A 14281-nucleotide genomic window follows, 5' to 3' on the forward strand; every position below is an offset into this window, starting at 1 on the left:
CGGTGTACAAGTAGTGAGGCAGGTTTTTTCTCTTGGGCGGTAGTCTTGATCTAGTCGGCTTAGCCGTCTGGCCGTTCTGCTGCTAAACTCGGATGACAGCAGCCCCGTCCCAAGTTTCCCCCGCAATGATCGCCGGAGCAAGCCGGATTTGCCTCCCTCCTCGCAAGACCCATTATTGCTGCTTGTTCCTACCTATTTCGATGACCACTGAAGGCCTCGGTGGTGGTTGTGGTGGTGAGTACCTAGGTAGTGTACCTCTGTGGTAGAAGACCCTCAAGTGGGACATCTCCAGTTCTCCCGCGAGGTTTCTCCACTGGCAAACTGTGCCTGAATCGAGTCCCTGAGCTGGTGAGCTGAGGCAGAGCCAGCCACTCCCAGCTAAAAGTCCCTGCCAAGCCTTTGCAAGAAAGTCCATCGTCGCCGCCTACCCTCACGAGTAATCACCCCTGCTTCTTCGCTTCCATCATCAGCCACGAAAATACTAAACATGAGATAAAGCGTTTGTGAATCCCCATTTTGGCTGGACAGAGAGGCGCTTCGCCGCTGCCAAAAGACACATCTGCCCCGTTCAAAAGGCAACAGGCCGACACAAGGCGCCACACTTTGTCTCAGTTGAATCGCGTCCCTAGGCCAAAACCGCGAGTGGATAAGCTACCTATCGCAATAGGAATCGTCATTGCCAGTCATGGGAAAACCAGGGCCGTCTTCCGCCGTCCTCTTGATACGCCGTTCCGGGAAGCTTCACTGGAATGGGCACCACCTCTCGAAAGATATCCAGCATCGAGGCCCCCTCGTCCGGAACCGAGGCATTGGCCAGCGACGACGAATTAGAGGCCGTCGTGGGGAGCAGAACTCCGCATTCCCAATTGCGACAGTTCAGCTTTGGTCTGCCCGATCCTTGCTCCTTGACCAGGCGGCCCCTAAAGCAGGTAGTTAGCGACGGCTTCCTTTGCAATCTCCACATATCGAGTCTTCCATTCCACAGACTTTGCCAGCGAAGGAGAAGCCACAAAACTCAGGTAGGTAGCGAGACCAGCGGCTCTTAAGCCACAGGCAAAACGATGTGAAAGGCATGGATCCCTCGAAGCAATGCTCGGGCCGCACTCACCAGGCGCTTTCTGACATGTTGGCACTGCCCACGTAGACCCAGGATGCCTCAGGCTTCGACTCTGGCCGGACGAACATGATCTTGCTATGCATCAAGAGGCCCTTCCTGACGTTCTCGAGATCCCGCAGTACCTCGCGAGGAAAGGTCGGCGCGTTCCACCACTTGGACTGGAAGTGAATGGTACCTGCAGCCTGTCGGTTTTGTTCAGCCCCATAGCACGACGTCGTAGTACTTCGTAATATCGCAGGAAAGAGCTAGGGGGGCTGTAAGCGACCTACACCTTTGCCTCCGCGGCTGTTCTCCACCGTGCTAAGTGATGGGAAATAGATTCGCATCCGGCTCTTGACAAGACTTGGCCTGTCGTCTGACGACGTGGTACTCTTGGCCTTTTTCGACTTGTTCGTTCTGGACTGGTACTCGGCCATGCCCGAATCGCCTAGGGAGAACAGGCTCGGTCAGAACATGTACTGGAGCGATGTGCGGGGACTTGGGGGTACCTTGACAAGCATTGTACAAGGCCGTCAAGAGGTCCATCTTGAGGGACCCAACCGACGAGCACTACGGCCGTTGCTGTCAGCCAATCGCAACTCTGATCCTCGGGATCATCATATCACACCCACAATGAAGTCGATCGAAACGGGACCGCTTGTCTGCAGACCGAGGGTGTTGACCGTGCGGCCCAGCCCACAATACCCTTGGTCAGACATCAGATCAGAGCCTCGCCAACGCCGAACCGAACAGGAAGGTTCAAGGAACTCACCTGTTCGCTGCCAAGCACCGTCGTAATGCGACCCCGCGCTGTAGTGAGCGTCAGAACAACCGCATCATATGCTGATCGGGGGTGTCCATGTCTTACATGGTGTGGACGAAGCCGTAACGCTTCGTCTCGCTAAAGTCATAGTTGCGAAGGCTATGGACAAGACTCTCGTCCAATCCCTGAGCGTTGAGGAAGTAGGCTAGCTCTTCACCAAAGGGCGTCAGATGATCGCCGTTTCGCTTATCGGCATCCTTGATACGTGGGAGATCGATGATGAAGACCATCTGGCCAAAGTCCAAAAGTCAGCGAGCGTTCTAGCCTGCGGGGAATCCAAGACATCGAGATAGGTCCGGCCCTTACGTTCTCCATCACGCCAGTCTCGCCCCAGTCGTAGGGAACAAGATTCCCTGTGGGCACGACGACGCGCAGGTAAGTAGGGTACTTCAGAAGCTGGAGCTTCGAGTGCATGCAGGTGCCGCCGTGCATGGGTGGGAAGCAGAATCGGATACTAGACGGGACATTGGCTCGCATCTCCGCCTTCTGAAGATGGAGGTCAGTCGGGGAGTGACCAGCAGTCTCAAGCTGAAGGGTGGAGGGGCGTACAGAGTTCAGCTGAGTGTTGTCCAGACTTTGCTAGTCCAGAAAAGAGGAGGGAGGGATGAGTGATGCCACAAACCTGATTATCATCACCAGCATACGCGACCAGGACCAGCTTGGTCTTTCGCATGTTCAACTTTGACATGAGCCACTCTTCGTCCCACTGGAAAGAACTGAGGACTGCGAGCTCCAGATCCTTGGCCCGTAGCACTTCCTCGATTTTGATATCATCCCCGTTCCGAGGAACGCCGTAAGCCCATGTCTTCTTGACGATCCCCTGGGGAAATGGCAGCGCTTCATCCCCTGATTTTGCCGTAGCTATTGCGATAGAAGGTCTGCTCTTTTGAGTTTCGGGGCGTTCCCGTTGATCATCAAGACGATGTGTCTCAGGCGGCTCTCTGGACGTGCGTGCGGCTTCAGCCTTATTTGTTGTTTCGGAGAGGGAAGGGCGGTAAACTCTATCGTGGGCCCGGTCCCCAGATGGGGCCGGCCGCTTTGCAGGCGGCTGCGGAGCTGCGTCCGCGACGGAGGAATCTGCAGCCTTGCGCTTCTGAAGCCGGGCCAGCCGTTCCTCTTCCATGCGTTTCCGGTCAAGGCCCATCATCGACGAGGCCGCAGGTGGTGCGGTGGTTTCCTCTTTCTTCTGCACCCGGACTGGCTCGGTGGGCGGCGACGACGTGAGGTCGATGTAGCCTTGGCCATCCTTGGCCTGTTCTGGAGCCGCAACCTCTGAATCTGCTGCACCTTGCATGGAGAGGGCGATGGCTCGCCTGAGAGCCTCATCCTCATCGTCCCCTCCGTTCATCTCCAGAAACTGATCTGAATCCATCTCCACGCTTCACATTAGCGTGACCTGGGGTGCGTCTCAAGGGATCCTTGTTGGAATGCGGCGAGAAAACGGTACGGTTTGAGACAGGTAGGTTTAAGATGGTGATCGCTGGTCAAAGTGTAAATAGACGCGTTGTCAAAGGTGATAGACGCGTTTAGTGGCCCGGCGGCAGCCTGAAGTGCACTGACCCCTGACACTTTTGGTTACGTAGGCGCGCCAAACATCCCTGTAGCGGACCACTAAGTTTAAATGCCGTCACTACCGCATCTGAGATGCCCAACCCAAGACAAACCACATCTTGTACGACCAATCCAAGAGGTCTCTCTAGACCACGATGTCTATCTCATCCAGGAGACAAAATGAGTATCCTACTCATCTGGAATGGATCCCAATATAATCCAGCCATGCGTACTATACTCCAAATTTACACTTGCAAGCTCACATCCAGGACATGTCGATCTAATTCTTAGTGTCCGATGACCAGACTCACCACTTCCTATCTGCATCGCAGCCCCTTTTGAGGACTCAAGTGTTAACATCAGTGTCCTTCCTGGTCACAGGCCCTCAGGCTTAGGTTTACCCGCCCCAATGACCCTCATACCTAAGGACAAGGGTTAGATTTATATGAATTTGTGTATCCTGTTATTATCAGTTGCGGCAAGACTTCTGGTAGTAGCTTCATACTCGCGTGGCCCTAAGTCAATGACGTCCTAGAAAGACTGAATAATGAGACCAGGCACTCAACCTTATTTCGTCGTATGTGAAAGAACCTACTTCAGGTTCGTTTGCATGATGCTTATGTTCCTCCCTGTCGTTAACTTAGTGAAGAAGCGATATACAAAACCCTTCCCAAAATTTGACATTCCCGTATGAAACACACAAGAACGTGTTCATTGTAGTCAGCTTCTAGAGACTGTCCCTGAAGTCTGTCCAGATCCAGAACGGCTACCGTACAATCACAGCTCTCCCTCTATAGCGGTCTTCGCTTCACTCAAGACATCTCTCATACCAAAATGACGTCGGGCCACGACAAGCGCAAGCATGTCGTGATAGTAGGCGCAGGCGCCGCTGGCATGGTTCGTAAGATCGATTCGGACATTGCAAGACACGACGATGCTAATCATGGTTCAGTCATGCGCGGCCACATTGGCACAGCATCCGGACAAGTTCAAGGTCACAGTGCTGGAGAGGAGCTCGGTGGCGGGAGGCCAAGCCACTTCCATCTCTCTGGACGAGAGCAAGTTTGGCGCCAGCTGGATGAACAATGGCGTTCAGGGAGGCTCGCCGGTAATGAAGCAACCATGGCGAAACAAAACATATCTTGCACTACTAACACGGCTACCAAAGATATTCAAACACACCTTCCACTACTTCCACAAGTACGGCCACGACCCCGAGGAGGTAGAGCTCCAGGTCTCGTTCGGCAAGGGCCAGGACGGGTTCTGGACCAACTGCTTCCCCAGCAAGCTCGTCGAGCGCTTCTCGGGCGACATCAAGAAGTTCGGCTTCTTCCTGAAGCTCGTGCGCTGGACGATGCCCGTCCTGGGCCTCGTGCCCATCCGCGTCATGCTCCGCCTGCTCTTCTTCTCCCGCAACTTTGGCGACAAGATGGTCTACCCGCTCATCGCCCTCTTCCTCGGCACCGGCAACCAGACGGCCAACGTCCCGAGCGCCATCGTCGAGCGCCTCTTTGACGACCCCAACATGAAGCTGTGGGACTACGACGCGGAGACGCTCCTCCCCAACCTGCCCAAGATGGTCACCTTCGGCAAGCTGGGCGCCTTCTACGACGACTGGCGGAAGGACCTCGCCTCGCAGGGCGTCGACATCCGCCTCAGGACCGCCGTGGCGAGGGTCGTGTCGCGCAGCAGCAAGAAGGGCGTCGTCCTCGAGACCCAGCCCGTCGACGACGAGGGCAAGCCCACCGCCGCTTCCGCCACGACCGAGACCTTCGACGAGATGGTCCTGTGCACCCTCGCCGACGACGCCCTCCGCCTGCTCGGCCGCACCGCCACGGCCCGCGAGAGGTTCGTCCTCGGCGGCGCCAAGTTCTACGACGACGTGACCGTCACGCACCACGACGCGGCCTACTTCAGGCGGCACTACGAGACGGCCTTCGACCCGTCGCTGTGCGCCGACCCCAAGTCCGCGAGCCAGAAGGAGCAGGTCGCCTTCGCGCGCGGCGACGACCCGGAGCGGCCGGCGGGGTTCCGCCCCATGTACTACACCAAGAGCTACGGCCGGGACCCGCGCAAGATCGAGATGTCGTTCGACTGCAGCAACTACCAGCACCAGCTCAAGGCGGCGACGACGACGACCACCACCACCACCACCACCACCACCACCACGGGGGGACGGGACGACGGCGACGGCGACAAGGCCCCGGGCTACGAGCACGTCTACCAGAGCATCTTCCTCGACAAGCGCAACGAGGAGCTGTGGACGTGGGACCAGATCGACGAGGACAAGGTCATCCAGCGCAAGTGGTGGCACCAGCTGGGCCACCGGTGGCAGCACTACCTGCGCGTCGTGCCGGGGATGATGTTCCTCAACGGCCGGAACAAGACCATCTTTGCCGGGTCGTGGACTCTGGTGGTACGTAACGAGATCATCATGATGTCGTGGTGACTGCCAAAATGCTCCCTTCTTTGTCGATGTTTTGTTGACTGACTCCCTCTTTCATCACTAGAACATGCACGAGCTGGCGTGCGTGAGTGGCATCGCGGCAGCGTATCGTCTCGGGGCCGAGTATCGAAAGTTTGACGACTTTGCAGAAGACTTTTTCAGCAAATACTTGCTCCTATCCCACGGGATGTGGTATTCGCGAGAGGAAAAGAAGAGGAAGAGATAAACCTGCATGCGGTCCTAGAGCCTTAATATTCTCACTATTTTGAGCGCATCTGGACTGTTGAATTGCAATTGCCATTGTCAAATGACGTCTGGTATTCGCTGTCCCATTTCAGACTTCTGAATTTCCGTCGCTCTGGATCGCTACTCGCTGGTATCAAGGGTCGTCTAGCTTAGGAAGACACTACATCATCATCGTGTCCTTTAATCGAACAGAAAGGATGACAGGTGCTGCCTTGCCTCTGCAGCCCCCCAGTCTACCAGGACCCGTTTCTTCGATTCCTCCATCTTGATTTGTACCAGCGGCTCCATCGCTCTCTGTTCCTGTGCATTTAAGAGATGTACTCTCGACTTCCACAGTTTCTCTGGAGGTCCATCACACTCCCGCTTGCCAAAGAACTTTTCATCCAGATATTTCCAGTACACAGTGTCAAATGCCCAGCTCTTCCTGGCAGCGTAGTTCAGCCAGAACCGGCCTGTTTTCCAGCTCTCCCGCATGTATGCAGAGAGTAGTAGAGAGCCAGGTCTCATATCTTTCTCGGCTCTTTCCATCTCTAGAAGCCAAGTTTCTAGCCGTCTTTCATAGACGCTTGCCCAGTCGTCAATACCATTCTCCCACATCTCGGGCACTTCAATAAGGAGCCACCAAGGGGGGTCCAGAACAAACTGTGTTGGTCCCGCATAGGTGAACTCCCAGTCGATAATTCCAGCAATCCGCTCGTCATGAACAAGAACATTGGCCGGTCTAAAGTCATCAGGCCAGAGTCGGAACGAGCTCGAGCCATCAGGCGCCGGCAACGTCGCACCAGCAGTCTTGGAGCCGGAAAACCCAAACGTCGATAGGCGACCTTGTTTTGCCAGTCTGCGAAATAGTTGCCGGGCCACATACTTTGTTCTGCAGTCATCCTCTGATGAAACAATATCATTATGCTGGAAAAGCAATGTTGCCATTTGCATATCAGCTAATGCCTTATACCAGTCATCCGCAGTTTCGTATGTGGTGGCCTTTGCTGGGAAAACCGATTGGGGGATATTGGAAAGTTGAACCATGTTGCTCATATTGAGGCTGATTGGTCGTCCCATTACACTGACTCCTGAGCTTGTATTGGCAAGGGACCCGATGCGAGGAAAAGTTGGCTGAGCGAGTTGTAATAGACACCATGCCATTTGACTGTGTATGCTCCTGAGGGTACTGTCGGATATGTTGGGGTCCAAGATGGGCGACTCGTCAGGGTCTTGGCCCGGCATTTGGAGACAATCAGACATGTCCCGTCGGGTGCCAAGGTCCTGAATAATCATGTAGGGCCCGACGTCGGGGTCAATGCCGTAGTGATGCATATCTGGAACCGGGAGTTGGGTATGCTGGCCAACATATGCCACGGTCGCAGCTTCTGCAAGTATTTTCTCTTCGTGGAAGAGCGCTTCGGTGCGGCAAGGCAGCCGAGCAAGGACGGGGAACGCAGCAGAAGAGCTCTCGACGCGGAAAGGGTATAGCACATTGAAGCCACCGACCAGTATAGGTGGAACAAAGAAACACGGGTTCTCTGAACATTCGCTCAGCTAAAGCCACGACTTTCTGAGTTGTCGATTTCAAACGGATTTGGTTCCGCTTCTCCTCCCAGAGCTCATCACTTCGGTCCCAGGCAAGGTTGTCAGAGTCCTGGCGGACTGCCATCTTGGGTGTAGTGAGGTCAAGAGCATGCTCAGTGGTCGAGTGTCAAGATTTGGTCCAGCGAGAAAGGAACGTTGGGCAGAGGCATAGTTACGGTGGTCTTGTACTCAGCGTTGGGTCTTCAGGAGAGTTGTGCTTGATCCTGCGATAGGGGGACGACAAGAAATGAAGAAAGGACGAGAGATAGGTGGGGCAGACTGGGGTTGAGCTGAAACATACTGGTAAAGTCAGCCAGGGCAACCGCAATGAAGCAAAGGAAAAGAAGGAGAAGGAGGAAAAGGAGAAGAAACAAGACGATTCTTTTGCCATGATGGAGAGAGCCGCCAGAACCAGCCAGGAAAAGCGCAAGGGGCTGTCACCAGAGGCTATATCACACGTTTAGTCTCTGAAGATCCATGTCACGATAACATGCGGGAGCCGGGCGTTCTTTGACGGTATACAAGTGGTTTGTTGACATTGCTAGAGGTAGAAGCACCATGTCTAAGAGTAACTTAATGCAATACCACGTATATCCCTCCAAAAATATTTGTTTTTCTCTGTTTGCGCTGGCACGTGGAACGAATTCAGTCGTAACCAGGTTGCCATAGGTATGTCGTTCGATGATGGCCGTCGTATCCCTGACCGGCCAATGCCCAAGGCACACTGCCGCCTCTCTATTGGACTCCTCTCCTTCTCTTTCGTTGACGCCAAGATAAAAAAGGGGGTATCAACAAATGACCAGCTTAGACCATACAAAGTCGCCACCCCGAGACCGCGTCCAAGAATTCCACAAGATGATCTAGCGGGAGACACCGTCCCGCAAACCAGATGCCGAAGCTGTCCCTGCCGATTAGCCGTAACGCGCAATGCGCATGAGAAGTTCATTCTGGCGTCCAAGAAGCCGGTTTGGGTCGCCGTAATTCCAGAAACCCCCAAAACAACGAAACGCCCGATATGTGAGGTGTTCACAACTGGCCCGTGACGAGCTGATGTAAGTCCAAAGCGTGCTTGCTAATGCCTGCCAACCCATGACTCTCCAGATGAGGATACTTGACCTTCTGATAACGCCGATTACCGACCCAAATGAACAAGTGAACAAATGAGATATGGCCGGAAAGAGGATGAGTTTGATGAGATTAAAGGAAATGTAACGAGAAATGAGAGAATCTGGCCAACGCCGAAATGATCCCGACAGGAAATCGCACACCCATGGTCATGACCGGAGCGCACTCAGCCAGAGCGGGGCTATGAGCGATGAGAAGTTGGCGAGCCTAAGCTGAGCGAAGAGTCGAGCTTGAGAATCTGCCTAAGGCTATCTTCCATTGCAACGACATTCGCTGAGCGCTGGTTCTGAGAGGTATGGTGTGCGGGAGAGGTAGCATATACATGCTGAACTTCCGGCATCGCCGCCCGGGTAGGCTGCACCGATGCCGCCGAGGGGGTGTTGAACGAGCCATTGGTAGAGTGGTGTGGTGCCGCAGCCGGCTGCTGGCCAGAGAACAAGAAACGCTTCAGGGCATCACTGGCATCACTGGCAGGGTTCCTCTGGGGAAGGGGAGAATGCTGATTATCGGCTGAGCGTTCGCTTGAGCGTGCTGCCTTGATTCGCTCAGAGTAGGGGGTTGAGAAAGCAGGCCCCATCGGCTTGCCAGGGGTGCCATCGAGCTCCGTAGTAGAAATGCCATTCGAAGCTTTACGCTGAAACTGGGGCCGGCGGCCCTGCTGGGAGGTCGAGCCTGTGACAAAAGGATTCGATTCTTGAGGGGAGAGTGTTTGCGGAGGCGAAAAGGGTCCAATGGCAGAGCCAAGGCCGCTATTCGACCGAGCCTTCTGCTTTTCGGCGCGGTCCGCACGGAAGAATATGTCCAGAGGCGATTCCTCCCGCGGCGCCTTCACAGGGGGGGATCGAGGACCCGGACTCGAGACCTCGGCATCGGACAAGGGCGGAGACAACTCGGCGCCGGTGTTGTTGTTGGGAGGTCTATCCCTGGGGGACTCAGTCGCGGTTTTGGCAAAGAAGCTGGGAATCGGCAGAGAAGACGGGGCGGGAGAGGCGTGGAAGGTGGCGCCAGCAAAGGCAGCAGCAGATGCTGACTTGGGGCCACCAGTCTGTGGCGGTGTTCGTCGGCCCTGCTTCATGGGAGCTGGCGATGTCGAGACGTTCTTGGGACGAGACTTGTTACCGTTGCGTTTGCTCGACTTGTTGTTGGAAGTTGAGGCCGGGGCGGGACTGTTTGAGTTGGACTTGAGTGGCGTTGCCGGTCCGCCATCGGGAAGCTCTTGATGATGGAATGTAGGGTCTGGCATGTCATTTTCGGAGGCGTAATTTCGCTGAGCAGGAGACTGATTCGAGCGCCGGGCCTGGCGCCGCCGGCCGGGCGTCTGTTTACTGTGGAGATTGGTCGTTTGCATGTCGGGCTGAGACGATGATCACATTCGTACGCAATGAGTCTGATTGAATAACAGCCGACAAGGGATGGGATGACTCGATAGCAGAGATCTCGACAGCAAAGAGCGGCTTGACTGATCGGCCAGAGCTGGGCTGACAATGTGCAAGGGCTGACGGGAGGGAGGGAGGGTGAGCCGATCACGACGGACAATGACAAGCGGGGGCGCTAAACAGAGGAATAGTCGGATGCTGTAGGTGGCGCAGGAGAGAGTGTTGTGATATTGATGGATGAAAATATACTGGAGACGCTGTGAACTGAGACGGTGAGCATCGTTCCATCTAACGAGGTTTGCTTTTGCGGGTGAGTGAGGAATGAAGAGGAAGAGAGAGTGGGTGAAGGAGGGAAGGTAGGTATGACGCAGCGATCGCAAGCGGAGCAGTTTGGGTTTTGGGCTTGGGCGCAACAAGTCGACGATGGGCTGAGGCTGGGAGCGAGGGAGGGAGGGAGGGAGGGACTGGAGCGGAGGGAAGGCGAGTCACTGGCTGGGGAGGTGAGAGTGCGCGGAGTCGACGGCAACAAAGACGATGATGGCTCCCAGGATCCACCGCCCCCGATAGCGTGATTGTGACGGCCAGACTGCACTCTCGCTCAATTGGGTTGATCAGGGCACCCGCACAGGGCACAGGAGGGGCCTCCAATACTTGCTCGCTCCCTGTATTTAGTGCCTGGCTGAACCTCCAGGGCTGAGTACCCACCGGGTGACTCGCTGAAACAGATGTATGTCTGTATGTCTAGGTGGGTAGGAGCTTGGCTTCAAGATCATGCAGCTGTGAGGATCTCACGTTGATACATACCTCCTACTGATGCTGCTTTGTATGCCATTTGAATATTCAGTGCTGAGCATGGGGAAAGACTACCTACTTAGGTAGTATGAACCAGACAGATCGTCTTTGTACAGAGAGTTCTATGTTTCCTTGGCCCTTCCTTTGATCTCGCCTGGGCAGGGTTCCTGAGTGTTGTGTGCTTTCTTTTTCTTTCTTCTTAAATTCCAATAAGCAGGCTGTTTTCTTTGGATACAGGTATTCTGGCACTGCCAGGCTGGAACAGTTTCCTCAATGGATTCCTTTGATAAGCTCTGCAAGTGGCTGCCTCTCGCATTGTGGTCGAGGCACCAGTGCGGGGTCCAGCTCACCGACTTCACTGCTCAATTCTGCCTCCATTAGCTAATAAGGCACCTTACTCAAGCTACCTCTTTTCACCTTTCTCGCAGGCGTGGTAGAAGTTTAGGAAACAACTCCTCCCATTCAAAACTCACTTTTACTTGAGCTTTCCTTTCCGTGTCACCTGAGAAAGGACAAAGGGAACAAAACCGCCTGTACTCTTTTTGCCACTGCCACTGCCGCACCTCCACCTCAGCTGCCTGCGAACCTCTTTGGTAGCATAACTACTACGGAACCCCATCAGGATCACGCCAACCGTATCCTTGGAAATATCCGATCGCCCACGACCCAGAGCCCGAGATTCTCTATCACGGCATATCGTCTCTGATCCGTTCCCTACCATCGATCCGAAAGCCTATCATTCCCGCAGCTGTCCGACATGGCTGATGTCCCGATGACCGATGCGCCCAGCGCGGCGAAGAAGAAGGGAGCCGCTTCTGAGGGCAAGGCGGTGGATGGCAAGAAAAAGTTCGAGGTCAAGAAGGTATAGCACTTACCGCCATGCCGAGATTCTGAGCCACACACTGACCTCGTCTGCTTAGTGGAATGCGGTCGCTTTATGGGCCTGGGATATAGTCGTCGACAACTGTGCGATCTGTAGAAACCACATCATGGACCTTTGTAAGCATACTTTGGCGCCCTTTCTTGGGGCTTTTGGGTATTTTGCTAACGTCATGGCCGTCTAGGCATCGAGTGTCAGGCTAATCAGGCCTCGGCCACGAGTGAGGAGTGTACCGTGGCTTGGGGAATCTGCAACGTATGTCTTTACCCCGTTCCTTCATCTTTCTCGGATCCCGAACTGACTTGAACTAGCATGCTTTCCACTTTCACTGCATTTCGCGATGGCTCAAGGCACGGCAGGTGTGCCCGTTGGACAACCGAGACTGGGAGTTCCAAAAGTACGGTCGATAGATGTCGATGGAGCAGCTCCGACAGCGTGTTGCAAGACGAACAGCCAGCGAGACGCGCACCTCTCGCCCTTTGCAGTAACTAGAATGGGGGATCTGGGACCGGCATACGGGCCACAGGGCCCTTGCGGAAAGGAATCCAGACACTTGCACAAATGCACAGCGGGAACGATATATCAGCACTGTTAGGGCAGCCAAGCTGTACGTGTTGAGCATTCTTATCATGTCCCCCCCGTATTTGGCACACATAGCCCTGGTATGACTCAATATGACCTGCTCTTTTCTTTCTCGGCCCACCTCATGCTCCTCTTGCCTTGATCGTGATCTATCGTAAAGCCTTCTCGTTTATGACGATGTTCTGAGGTACCGCCATGCTCGGGCCTCCACCAACGGGTAGCCACTTGACGGGGTGGCGGTTGAAGAAGGGCCAGGGCGGGATTACAAGGAGAAATGTGAGTAGAGTTCCTCCGAGACCGATGTAGACTGCCAGCTTGATGTCTTGGAGCGCGTAGCCGACGAGGAAGGAGATTGCCTAGTGCCAGTGATCAGCCAGAGTACATCAGTAGGAACTCTGCAGATGTGCAGCCATGGACCTGGGGGGAAGGAGTTCATACCCCTACAGCGCTCAGAAGGACGGTCGCAAGTAGCTCGGCGAGTTTCTGGCCTTCAAAGTCCTATTGTAGCAGATACAGGTTAGTGACCAATGTGGCGGGCTCCAGAGTTGGCATTCGAGTCGCGCTTACAATCTGGCCCTCAGCGACCTCGCGAACCTGGTCAAGCAGCTGTTCGGCCATTCTGATGGCTTCCGAAAGAAATGGGACACAAGATTTCCAGGTTCAATGCTGGAGATGAGCCTCCAAGACGAGATGTGGGGAGAGGAGAGTCTGGACTTGGACAGAAGGTCACAAATGTGGTGGTCTTCGCAGTTGTACAAGTAGCTTGAAGCATTGGCGAAGCACAGGTGTCCATAATACCTAGGTAGGTACAGTCAGTGGTCACTGGGTCCAAGGTACTGCTAAGGTATTCTGCAGACGTAAGCATTACCAAATACTACATAGACTCTACTTGTACACTGGCCGCCGAGGCCCCACATCTGCGGATTGACCCTTGTTGGTGAGCACTGGAGGATGGAGCTGTTCCTATCTTGGGAGCAATGAGGCGTCCATCATTCAAGCATGACATGGTAAGTACCGAGGAATGGAATCCAGACTGACGTAGGCACCTTTGCATTCTTTTTGATTCTTTTTGTTCAGCCTGGGAATAATCCAATGGATCGAAGTATGAAACCATCCAAGATCTGTACCGAAGGTGTCTTGGGCGGTTAGCAATACAAGGAGCTTAGTTACCTATTGTACCTATTGTAGGTTTCCAAAAGGCAAAAGCAGCCTTGGAAGCCGTCTTGGCTTGCTGTAGGGCCTCTAGAACCAACCAACTCCTTCCGTAATCCCGTCCATCAAATGACTAACAAGGACACCCATGTGGTGGTGCCACCCCAGCCAATAGGCCAATAGGCACTACAGGAGGCCAGAAAGAGAGCACCGACAACCAGGGAAGAGGGGCACGTCCAGCGAGTGACATTGGTGGGCCTGGCCGGCAGCGGGAACCACATGCAAGAAAACTTCCTTGCCCATATTTTTTTTTCCCGCATTGCAAGGGTGCCGCCTCTAGTCAATCACTTCATCCGTCTTCCTCTCCTCACCTTGCTCCCAGAGAAAACACAAATCGCCCAGCGTCCATTGGACAAATTTTTTCTCTCCCATCAAAACCTCCTACGTCGTGGGAGTTTCTGACCAAATCCAGATTCTTTTTGTTTCCAACACATCTACAGACACAGAAGTGCGATTCAATCTGTGTGATATACTACTGCCTCCTTCCATACATCTCCCCATCCGAAAACACCGTCTCGACGATCGCGCCCCCAAAGCACCTCACAGAGACGTCACTTGCTACACAGCACCGACCTCGACCGCAACC

The 14281-nt window shown here is 54.4% G+C and overlaps 6 protein-coding genes across 6 annotated transcripts; 2 read left to right on the top strand and 4 right to left on the bottom strand.

Annotated features, from left to right (window-relative positions):
* Nucleotides 1–673: 673 nt before the first annotated feature.
* E0L32_008180 (uncharacterized protein) lies at nt 674–3291 on the bottom strand (the record flags this gene model as incomplete). Its single annotated transcript, XM_031143005.1, has 7 exons — nt 674–920; nt 1109–1299; nt 1387–1544; nt 1869–1906; nt 1965–2149; nt 2226–2477; nt 2542–3291. The coding sequence occupies 7 exons, from the start codon at nt 3289–3291 to the stop codon at nt 674–676; spliced, it is 1821 nt and encodes a 606-aa protein (XP_030992502.1).
* A 1013-nt stretch (nt 3292–4304) lies between these two features.
* E0L32_008181 (uncharacterized protein) lies at nt 4305–6142 on the top strand (the record flags this gene model as incomplete). The annotated part of the gene is made up of 3 exons (XM_031143006.1): nt 4305–4367; nt 4423–5886; nt 5981–6142. 3 exons carry the CDS (start codon nt 4305–4307, stop codon nt 6140–6142), a joined length of 1689 nt encoding a protein of 562 aa, XP_030992503.1.
* Nucleotides 6143–6342: 200 nt separating this feature from the next.
* On the bottom strand, nt 6343–7813 carry E0L32_008182 (uncharacterized protein; the record flags this gene model as incomplete). Its single annotated transcript, XM_031143007.1, has 2 exons — nt 6343–7682; nt 7735–7813. The coding sequence occupies 2 exons, from the start codon at nt 7811–7813 to the stop codon at nt 6343–6345; spliced, it is 1419 nt and encodes a 472-aa protein (XP_030992504.1).
* Nucleotides 7814–9034: 1221 nt separating this feature from the next.
* On the bottom strand, nt 9035–10201 carry E0L32_008183 (uncharacterized protein; the record flags this gene model as incomplete). The annotated part of the gene is made up of 1 exon (XM_031143010.1): nt 9035–10201. One exon carries the CDS (start codon nt 10199–10201, stop codon nt 9035–9037), a length of 1167 nt encoding a protein of 388 aa, XP_030992505.1.
* A 1577-nt stretch (nt 10202–11778) lies between these two features.
* Nucleotides 11779–12311, top strand: E0L32_008184 (uncharacterized protein; the record flags this gene model as incomplete). The annotated part of the gene is made up of 4 exons (XM_031143011.1): nt 11779–11883; nt 11942–12020; nt 12086–12156; nt 12213–12311. 4 exons carry the CDS (start codon nt 11779–11781, stop codon nt 12309–12311), a joined length of 354 nt encoding a protein of 117 aa, XP_030992506.1.
* A 321-nt stretch (nt 12312–12632) lies between these two features.
* Nucleotides 12633–13101, bottom strand: E0L32_008185 (uncharacterized protein; the record flags this gene model as incomplete). The annotated part of the gene is made up of 3 exons (XM_031143012.1): nt 12633–12839; nt 12922–12981; nt 13051–13101. The coding sequence occupies 3 exons, from the start codon at nt 13099–13101 to the stop codon at nt 12633–12635; spliced, it is 318 nt and encodes a 105-aa protein (XP_030992507.1).
* Between the last annotated feature and the right edge of the window lie 1180 nt (nt 13102–14281).

Source organism: Thyridium curvatum, assembly GCF_004353045.1.
Source record: "Thyridium curvatum strain D216 chromosome Unknown NODE_53_length_294859_cov_82.703090, whole genome shotgun sequence".
Taxonomy (NCBI): Eukaryota; Fungi; Ascomycota; class Sordariomycetes; order Thyridiales; family Thyridiaceae; genus Thyridium; species Thyridium curvatum.